Here is an 11,333-nt window from a genome sequence, read left to right as displayed (position 1 = left end):
GAACATATTGAGGAATGCTCAAAGTATTGTATGCTAATTGAACATTTCTGCATAACCTTTCCAACACACGCACAATAAACTTAGGAGCCAAAATTAATGAATGAACTAAAACATACATTTATCTCATTGTAAAATATCCTACTAAAATCAAATATCCCTGATTCCACCAATGGTAATATGCGTTCTTAAACATAAAATGGAACAAGAAGAGTGAACACCCAGAACTTGTAACAAAACTAACCTACACCAAACACAAACAAGAAAAAAATTAGTTGAGCAACCAAATTTTAGATCCTTCTCAATACTTAGCAATGCAACGGCAAAACCAAGGATTATGTCACAAATTCATTAGTTTTTCCACTTTAATTTAAGAAAAAATAAGCACTTTGTCCCTTGCATGATTTTGAACATTATGAGCTGAGAGAATTACTTTTTCTTTGTAGTGACAACCCAAAACGTATCAAATTAAGAAAAAGGAAATTAATACATTTTAAATGACTTATAAGAAATTGTCACTAATAAATGTTATCATGAATGGATGTTGGTGATATGTAGAATCTATCACTAAAATCTATTATTAGTAAATATTTGTAGTATTTTTAAACAGTTACTAATGATTTTTTGCATTATTAGTTATTAGCAAAATAGTCATTACAAAATTATTAATTTAATTATTAGTCTCTCATGATTGCATAAAAAAAAAACTACTTCAAATATTATTTGTATTTAAAAACAACAAATTGCAAAATTTTAAGGAGGTTTAATTTAAGTACTATTTAGTTTACTCATGGGACACTTTTTTAAAAACTAATTGTTATATTTATTATTTCATAAAATAATTTAATTACCATTAGAATTGAAAAAAAAATATCAACTCAGTTATTATTAATGATTACATTATTAGCAGTTACAAAAATATTAATTCAACTATTATTAATGGTTAGAAAAAACAAATTATAAACTTATAGAGAAATTTCAAAATACTAATAATGTTATTTTTGGGAGGATTTTTTAAAATATTGGTTATTTTATTATTTATCAAATAATTAATTTTTTATTAATAGTTGTTATATAAATTATTAATTCAATTATTATTAAATTCTTATTTTGTTATTAATAGCACTTAAAATTAAATTGATAATTCAAATGTAAAAAAATAATTAATTATTAGTGATTATTAGAAAATTATTAATTCAATTATTTATAGATATAATGAATGAACCATCTTTTTTATTTTTCATAACACTTAATTACTGGTTATATCATATGTTTATTTTATTTGGTGACTAAAAATAAATAAATAACCTAAATTTAAATTTGTAAAACCATACCATACCAGACCAGACCAGACCACCAAACCCTAATTTTAACTCCCTATAAATACTACATTGCAACTCTTAAAGCGGTGCGCCTCTCTTTGCCCTAGCTCTACCATGGAAGTTGTCTTTCGATCTTCCTCTCGGTTCGTCCCCGTATGATATATGTTTTTAGTTTACTTTCAGGTACAGTTACTATCTGCACGGAAAAGCAAGGTAGCTTCTTGGCTGGATCTTGATCTGTTGACGATCCAGCCAACAATTCTTACCAAGAAACTTGCAATAGTAAATAGTTGCCAGTGTCACTCGCCTGAATCTGATTCCTCTTTTTTCTGATTTTTCAGGCCCTTATACTTCTGGCATATTTATCTCTGCATCTCTTCCCATTTCCGATGAGTTCTTACACATTGAAATTCGGTGCTCCATTTTATTTTATTTTTTTAGAATCGATAATTTTTGTTTTTTTGTTTTTGAAATTTTAGAAAAGGATATCTTTACAATCATGTATTTTTTTATTCGCATCGGCGAATGATTTTTAACGATGTGTTACTGAATTGAGATTGAGATGGTGGATGCAAACGCACTCTGTCCCAGAACCGGTTTCTTCTAAAGAAGCGAATGTTTTGAGGCAATTTCTTCGTTTGCAATATGGATGAACTTTTTGGGAGTTCTGTTCCAATTAACTCGCCTCTGTGATCTTCATCCAATGGTCACTTTGGGCACATTATTGGATTACATTTCCATTCAATAATCTTATTGCCTTCCCTCTTTTCTGTCCTTATTTTGATTCAGTACCAAAATCTGTTAAGATTAGCACCACAAAGATTCTAATACATCTTTTGAATGCTTATTTTATGTGGGCTTGAGCAGATGATGAAACAAACATATCATGTCACTGATACTACTCTCCATGATGTTTCAAATTCGAGCTTTTTAAAACTGATGCTCTCCCACTTGATACTTTTCTCTGCACTTTGTAATCCTTTTCACCTTATTGTCTAGAAAGAAAGTGATGGTGGGTCACGTAGTTTGTTTATTTACTCATCATTCTAGCACCCTCCTTCTCCCCTCATTTTGTTTATTCATGTACAGGAACTATTTTGTATCCATCTTTCGTTGCTGTATTCAATTGTCCAATTGCTCTAACCTGTAAATATTGTCGTTGAGAAATCCTCTTCTTAGATTCAAGTTCTATGCTGTAAGGATTGAAAAAAGGAATTAGGAACTAGGCAGGCCTAGGTCTAGGTTTCTACCTTCAAGAATGAACTTGAGGTAGAAAAATTTAAACAAAAAGCTATCTGATGTAGATAAGTTGTTAACCTTCACTGTTCTTCCCCCTCCCTTTTTAACCCGTGCAATCTCTTACCTCCCATTGAAATTGAAGGGTTGTCGTCCCAGATGGCATTTTGATTGTGTAGGGAAACTCTGCTTGCAAAACATCTTTTGGCTATTCTTATCCTATTCAAATGGCATTCATTTGCAGTTTAATTTATTAGCTACGGACAAGGGAGTGACCTTATCAGACCTTCTCTAGAGGTTGATTTGAGTAAATTTTCTATGGCTTGTATGGTCTTACCTTTTTGCAAATTGGAGAAAGGGTTTTGGTAGATGCAATCCTCGAGAATCTCATGAGATTGATTTGTCCAGAAAATCAATTGAAGTGTCTTGAGAGATTTTGGTTGGATACAAGAACGTCAATATGAAATTTTGGAGTTAAACACTGCCAGTGGACAGATCTGATTAGGGGGGGTAAGTCAACCTACTATTTACAATTCATATTTAACTCATTGTGATAGATTTGGCAGACAGTTGAGTAGTCATTCCTGATAGATTTATGCAGCATGCGGGTAGAGGTTTTCATGATATTAATGGAGGGGACTTTCGTACATGGTTGCACTTAGCTATGTGATTTGGTCAATATTTGATTCAGCAAAAAACTGCTGGGTTGAATTGGTTCTCATCAATTTGTAACATCCCAACCTAATGCTACTTGGGCCAATGGTTAGCCTTATATTTGGAAAGCCTCTTATTTCAGGTTCGGTTTGTAAATAATGAAATGGAATTGATAGAATGAAATTTAATTCTTGATTTCATTATGTTAGGAGCCTGCAAATTTTAAAATTTGTTCAATTTTGCTAATTTGTTTTACCATAAAAGAAATTTAATTTAGCAAATAATGTATTTGGTTAATATTGTAAAGATGAACTAATTAAAAATGGAGTTTTTTCCCTGTTTTATTATTAAAAAGAAATAAAATATTAAATAATACTCTTATTAGGAAAAAAATTCTCAAGCTGATGCTCACGTAATAGTTGCGAAATTTAGAAGTCCAGCGAGTGAGAAGTTGATGTTTGGCACGGTTGCAGAAAAAATCTCGTAGTATGAAACTAAGAGATTTAAAGACTTAGCCCAATAGGGTGGTGATGTGTGGCATTGAGCGTTATATGAAATTTACCAGCTATATATATAGCATAACATCTGAACTTTGCTTTACAAATTTATGTTTAAATATTATATTATTGTGATATTAAAAAGTACTTATTAATTATAAACATGTATTTTATTATGGAAGTGTTCGAATATAAAAAGTGATTATTCAATAATTAATTATTGCCAAATGCAACCTGATCAATAAAAAAAAAAAAATACTCATGGAAAAGAAATTATTGATCATAAACAAGTATTTTGTCATAAAAATTTGGATAAAATAAAAAAAAAAATTTAAAATATGACTCTAACCCCTTAATTTTCAAAAAAATACTAAAAATTTTTTTATAATTTAATTTTATTGATGAAAATAATTTAATTTTATTGATGAAATGAAATAACAAAATTTGTCCTTAATAGAATGATATTTTAAAATGACTTTAATTTAGTAAATAAAAAAAAATATGATTAATATAATAATGAAAATCAAATAAGTTGATTAGGGATTGAACAAAAATTTTGAATTGATTACTTTGATGTTTTGGGTCAATTAAATTATATAAGTATGACAAAATAATTTGTATTATTTTAAAGTTTTTTTAAAATATAATTGGAAAAAATAAAATTTCTTAACAAGTTATAAAATTCAAATGTTATGCTATATATATAACAGATAAATTTCGGACTAACCTGCGAGATTTGCTTAGTGCCACGTGTCACTTCCTTATTAGGTTGAGCCGTTAAATTTTACAGCTTCATGCTACGAGATTTTTTCTGTAACCGTGCCACGCGTCAGCTTCTCACTCGCTGGTGAGCTTTTAAATCTCGTAGTTTGGTGTTGCGAGATTATGTGAGCATCAGTTTGGTAAATTTTTTCCCAATAAGATTATTATTTAATATTTTATTTTTTTTAATAATAAAAAGGGAAAAAACTCTTAAAAATGTAATTGAAAAAATCCTCATTTTTGTCTTTGAAACAAATAATGGTTATAAAAAATATGATTAAATGATAAAAGTATAAAATAGTACAAATTATAAATATGTTAATAAAATAAAAATTATTATTCTTATTTTTTAAATGTTCAAAAGTCACTTTACTGTAATAATCTTATTTTTCATGATAATTGAAAATATTAGAAAGATTTTGTGTTTAAGTTTTATTATTATTATTTTAATTTTTTGAAATGTACATGTGTTTTTTAATTATATTTAAATTCATATAATTATTTAATTTTAATTTTAAATAAAAAATGTATATAAAATGAATGATTTAACCTAAATGTTTACAGATTAAAATTTATTGATAGTAAGTTGTCAAAACTACGAAAATTTGTAAATTTTGATTTTTTAATTTTTTTTACCAATAATTATAATTAGTAATAAAAATAAAAAATTCATAATATAAACAAATATGCTTTTATAATTTATTTCTTTGGTACCTAAAAATAAAATTAGAAAATAAAGAACATCAATGATGTAATATAGGCCTTAATATATTTAAGAACTTTCATACATTTATCCTCTTCTAAATGGAACTAATAAGATAAATGTATGAAAGTTCTTAAATATATTAAGGCCTATATTACATCATTGATGTTCTTTATTAGACATATAGCATTGATCTTATTAAGTTTGGATTTTTCATTTAAGGTTAGGTTGAAGCTTCCCTTATACATTTCTTCGTTGAGAATGTTTTTTGTCATTTGTCTTCCCACCTTTCTAGTTTGGCCTAAATAGCTAACATACATCTTGTTAGGCTTTGGTTGCCTCTGGGTTGAGGTCAATGTTCAAATGACAATTCCTAACTCTCAAATTTTTTTTATATTAACAGTTTTCCTATCAAAGTAGGTTGTGCTATTTTTGCATGAGAGGGTAGCATACAAGCATTCTACTGGAGATTTATGATTCCATCGAGAAGTGGAAGGATAAATTATTGTTTCTTTTTGGGAAGAAGGGTTGGGGTACAAATATGGACTAGGTGATCCCATGAAGCATTTTGTCACTCCATTATTTTCTTTAGAAGACAAGGAAATTAGGAAGACTTTAATAATGACTATGCTAAGGGCCTTTGCAGAACTAAGACCCACCACTAAGCTTATTAAATTAAGTAATATGACAATCATCTTTTGGTTGGATGTTTTGTCCTTTGCATTATGTCATTCCCAAACTAAAAGAACCATTCATTGCACTCCTTTTTGCCTAGTTAAGTCAATCATGTTTATGAATTTATCTCAAGCCTTGAGCTCATTCTGACCCCAAGCCAACCTTTTGCCCCAAGTTGACATAGTTTTTGAGTCCATAGCTCATTCTAACATAATTAAGCTAAATTTGCACTCAAGCAAATCCTAAGCCCTATGGTTCTCATTCAACCTCAAGTCACCCTGTGGTTCTAAAAGAAATTATAGGTTTTGAACAAATTATAAGCCTTGTTAATTATATTAGGGACTTATATTAAATTTATTAGTGGTGGGAGGGGCTTGGATGAGATGAAATTGTATATATTAAATTTGAATGGTATATGAGTTTAACATTGTTGAAAATAAGAGTTGGACACTGTTGAAACCAGGAATTAAAATTCAAGCAAGGAAATGAAAAAAAAAAAAAGTGATCAGAATACATAATCTAATAATTGCATATATCCCTTTCTTATTACATGTTAAACGAAATAATTATGTATTACTATTAAAAATTAAAAAAATAAAGTGATAATATGTATTTTTGAAAGCAAAAATTTTGAGTTTAAATGTAGATTTCTATAGATTAAAATAACTTCATACAAAAACTAAATTCTGTCTAAATCTAAGCAAACCAACTAAAAATTTTCCATGCTCCCAAAAACATGGTTAGGGATTGACTATTTTAAAAACAAGAAATAACCCTAGAAATTTAATATATTATTGAGGTTCCAGCCAAAATAAAAATAAAAATAAACAAAGAAGAAAGACAAGGGAACAAACCTAAGGTGTCCGGCGAGAAGCTAAGGCCATCAGTCGGCTGGGAACAGCGGGAGCTAGACTGGGAAAGGCTCGGGTTTGACAAGGGTCGCAGTGGGAAACTGGGAGAGGGCGTACTAGGCCGTCAGTTCGTTAGGGCTCCGACGAAGCCTGTGACATCTAGCGAACAAGGCACACCAGGCCGAGAGAGAGCAACGGGAGACTGGGAGAGACGATCGCGCGGGGAAGAGGAGGAGCCAGGAGAATAGGAGGGAAAATATCCTGCGGATAGGGATAAGAGATTTTAGGCATTAGTGACGGTTTCAAAACCATCACTATTATTCTCCGTCTTTTTTTTTTTAAATGACATATCATTAGTGACGGTCCACAATTCGTCATTAATAAAGAACCAATGGTGACGAATTTATAAATTCGACACTAATATTCTGAACTTAAATTTTTTTTATTTTTTTTAAAAAAGGAAGTATTAGTGACGAATTTAAAAATTTGTCACTATTGGTCCCTTATTAGTGACGAATTTACAACATCGTCACTAATACTCTGAACTGAAATTTTTTTTATTTGTTTTTTTAAAAAAGGCATTATTAGATATGTTTTCAAATTCATCACTAATAAGAGACCAATAGTGACGAATTCATAAATTCGTCACTAATACTCTGATTTAAAATTTTTAATTTTTTTAAAAGCAGGAAGTATTAGTGACGGTTCTCGAATCCATCACTAATAATAGGCCAATAGTGACGAATTTACAAATTCGTCACTAATACTCTGAACTCAAATTTTTTTATTTTTTATTTTAAAAGTGAAGTATTAGTGACGGTTGTCAAATCCGCCACTAATAATGACCAATAGTGACAAATTTTGAAATTCATCACTAATACTCTAACCTAATACCTTTAACTAATTTTTTTTTTTATATATTCATAAATATTAGTAGTGACGGCTGGTTAATCGTCACTAATAAGTGACTTTTAGTGATGAATTTAATCCGTCACTAATACCATAAAATCGTCGCTAATATTTTCCCGAAAAAAATTTCACGCAAAAATTGTTTACCACGCAGTTTTTAGTGATGAAAGTATTAGTGACGACTGCTAAAACCGTCACTAATGCGTACATTATTAGTGACGATTTTGAAGAACTGTGACTAATACAACACTATTAGTGACGGTTTTAAAACTGTCACTAATACTTTCATCACTAAAAATCTATTTTTTTGTAGTGCACAAAAAATATGATCTGCAAAAGTAATCCATTCAATTAAAGTTAGTTTATTAACAAATCTTTTCGTAAGCTCAAAATTAACTTTTGTATAGTCGGTTTATTAACAAATCTTCTCCACCTATTATTTTATGTCTATGCATGTTATAGCCATTTGTATTTTGTTAAGCCCATTTATTAACAAATTTTATGCATGATTTTCCACATACATGCATGCGATGTGGAACTTGCATCCTATGCAAAAATTACTAACATGCATGAGTTGTACGTGCATGTGATTTTATTATTTACATCGAAGTTGGTTGTGGCCACTCCATGCATGATTCACATGCATGTTGGTAATTGAGGAAGGGGGTTGGTCTAATATGTGTTTAATACCTATTTGGTTTAAAATATGTATTTGATACATGCTAGTAATTTTGTGTGCATGTTGGTAAAATTCAGTTACAAGGAAAATATCTTTCCAAACCTTAATGAATGAGATGAGGAATGAGGATTGATACGCCCAAAATAATCTAGCCAATAAGAACAAGTCAACACCTGGCTCGTGCCTCCTCCGAGTCAAACATTTTGACGAGCAATCAGTTCCAACCCAATAAAATGAGGAGAGATCCACGCCAGCGGCTTAAATAGCCGAGTAATGGGCGCAAGCATTTTATGACCTGGGAGCGATGAAGACGAATCAACCAAGGGTCAACTCGAGCCCCTATAAGAAGGGATCTGGGGAGGAAGCCAAGGTAATTCATTCAACCTATTCTACTATTGCATTCAGCCTCTCTAGAGCATCCCTTTTACTTAGGCATCGGAGTGATCTCCCAGAGTACACCCCGGGTCCTCTAAGCCTTTCTATTTTCTATCCTTTTCAGGTCATCGGAGATCTGGGAGCATTCCTATTGGTCGTCATCGATTTTTCCCCGCAATAGTTGGTGCCGTCTATGGGAAACCACTCTAGTGAGGCACTCGTGCTGCTCCCCTCTCCGGCGTTGAAAAAAATCCACCTCTCACGGCTCTAGCTTCGGCCCTGTCGGAAAAGAGTCACCCCAGTCAATCCATTCTACACCCGCAGATCCTTCAAGAGTCACTAGGGAGGAGTTCCTCGCCTTCCAAAATAAAATGGAGGACATGCTCAACCCGCTCTTACGCCAAAAGAGTCAGGACGCATGCGCCCCACTTCAATAACGGGTGAGTCTGGATCCACCTCGGAAAACAGATGAAACAAAGGAGAGCAAGAAGAAAACTTTAATTACCAAAAAGATAGAAGACGTGAATAGCGTAGACGTCAACCAACAAAAAAGATCCACGGAATTGGAGGAAAGGATAAAAAAGATAGAGCAGATAGAAAAAATGAGGAAAGAGGGCAAGACTAACCTCCTATATGGGGAAGCATCTCTACGGTCCTCAGAGCCACCCTTCACAAGAGAAGTGATGGAGGTCCCACTGCCCAGTAGATTCAAGATACCCACCTTTGAGAGGTATGAGGGCCTCTCTGACCCAATCAACCACTTGGATACCTTCAGGGTGTTGATGCAGCTGCAAGGCGCTCCTGATGCCATTATGTGCCGAGCCTTTGCAGCAACCCTCAAGGGTAGCGCAAGAGATTGGTACCAGACCTTGTGGCCCGGATCAATCGACTCCTTCTCGGAGATGGAACAACTATTCACCGGCTACTTCCTCAGCAGTCGGAGGATTGTCAAAACAATAGCTCACCTAATGAGCATGGTCCAGGGAGAGAGGGAGACACTAAAGAAATTCATGCATTGCTTCAACGCAGCAACCCTGGAGGTCCGTAATCTAGACATAGGAGTAGCATTAGCAGCCTTGACCACAACTTTCCAACCTGGAAGCTCCCTGTACTCGCTAGGAAAAAACCCACCGGTTGATATGGGGGAGTTGATGGCCCGAGTGCAAAAGTACAGCAACTTGGAAGAGATGATGGACACTAGGGGAAGTCGTATTGAGTTGAAGAGGAAAGGGAATATCTGGGAGATGGACGAATCCTCTAGGTCTGCGAAAAGGCACAAGACCACTACGCTACTCACTAGCCCTAACATGAGACGACAATCCAGTAAGTTGTCCACCTATATACCCCTGAATATACCGCGTTTTGAAGTACTGATGCAGATAAGAAAGAAATATTATGTCTCATGGCCCGAATCCATGCGAACTCCGGTGTATAAACGAAACATGTCTAAGTTTTGCCAATTCCACAAGGATCACGGGCATGACACAGAGGAGTACATTCAGCTAAGAAACGAACTTGAAGCCCTAATAAAAAGGGGATACCTATCAAGGTTTATCAAAAAAGAAGATCCGCCGAGGGAACCTCGTGAGCAAAAGAGACCCAACGCAAATGACAAGGAAGAACAAGTCATAGGGGAGATTGCAGTGATCTTCAGAGGATCTACTAGTGGAGGATACAGCGGAGGCGCTCGCAAAAGGTACGCTAAATAGGTGCTCTCAGTGGAAAAAGGGGAACCAAATAGCAAAAGAAATAGAAAAGGTGAAGATATCATCTTTGATAGCCGAGACGAAGAAGGGGTACAACAACCACATAATGACGCATTGGTACTCTCCTTATTGTTGGCAAACTACAAAGTCAGGCGCGTATTAATAGATAATGGGAGCTCGGCAAATATTATGTTCTGGTCAGTACTAGAAGGGATGAAAATTGGAAAGGAAAGACTTAAACCAATCACAACCCCCTTAGTTGGGTTTGGTGGAGATGTGGTTCATCCCGTAGGGATAATCACGCTACCTGTGACAATGGGGACGACCCCACAGCTAGTTACTTCATTGACAAAGTTCTTGGTAGTTGATCGGCCCTCGGTATACAATATCATATTGGGCCACCCTTTTCTTAATGCAGTCCGAGCTGTAACGTCGACGTATCACCTCAAGATGAAATTCCTCACACCGCACGGGATAGGGGAGGTCAGCGGAGATCAAGCAGCAGCTCGGAACTACTACGTTATGGCCCTGAAAGGAAAGATGGAGGCAAGAGAAACCCTAACCATGGAAGACCTAGAGGTAAGGGGGGAATATCCTCAAATCAACAAAGTAGATGAAGATATTGCCCGCGTACCCCTACATGGCCACCAGGAGAGATCTGTGCAGATTGGGAGTCACCTACCTGAAACCCTGAGAGCAGAGCTAAACCAGCTACTAAACGAATTCGCAGACGTCTTCGCTTGGTCTGTTGACGATATGCTAGGTATTTATCCTGCCATCATAGAACATAGGTTGCAAGTGGACCCCAACCACCGACCTGTGAAGTAGAAGAAAAGGAGTTTCGCGATGGAGCGAGTTAAGGTAGTTGATGAGGAGGTAACAAAGCTGATGCAAGCAAACTTCATCAGGGAGGTGAACTACCCGGAGTGGCTAAGCAATGTGGTCCTGGTAAGGAAGCCTAACGAAA

General features: G+C 34.1%; 1 protein-coding gene, 1 long non-coding RNA gene and 1 other non-coding gene across 3 annotated transcripts; all 3 read left to right on the top strand.

Annotated features, from left to right (window-relative positions):
• The first annotated feature begins 1,404 nt into the window (after nt 1–1,404).
• LOC131156386 (uncharacterized) lies at nt 1,405–3,412 on the top strand. The gene is made up of 2 exons (XR_009136981.1): nt 1,405–1,502; nt 1,661–3,412. It is a non-coding gene; the product is annotated as an uncharacterized LOC131156386 (long non-coding RNA).
• LOC131156913 (small nucleolar RNA SNORD36) lies at nt 2,181–2,265 on the top strand. Its single transcript, XR_009137175.1, has one exon. It is a non-coding gene; the product is annotated as a small nucleolar RNA SNORD36 (small nucleolar RNA).
• A 5,850-nt stretch (nt 3,413–9,262) lies between the features above and the next one.
• On the top strand, nt 9,263–10,369 carry LOC131155989 (uncharacterized). The gene has a single exon (XM_058109445.1). It carries the CDS (start codon nt 9,263–9,265, stop codon nt 10,367–10,369), a length of 1,107 nt encoding a protein of 368 aa, XP_057965428.1.
• The last annotated feature ends 964 nt before the right edge of the window (nt 10,370–11,333 follow it).

The sequence above is a fragment of the Malania oleifera genome, chromosome 5, assembly GCF_029873635.1.
Source record: "Malania oleifera isolate guangnan ecotype guangnan chromosome 5, ASM2987363v1, whole genome shotgun sequence".
Classification (NCBI taxonomy): domain Eukaryota; kingdom Viridiplantae; phylum Streptophyta; class Magnoliopsida; order Santalales; family Ximeniaceae; genus Malania; species Malania oleifera.
Note: the sequence above shows the minus strand (reverse complement) of the source record. Positions and strands in the feature narration are given on the sequence as shown.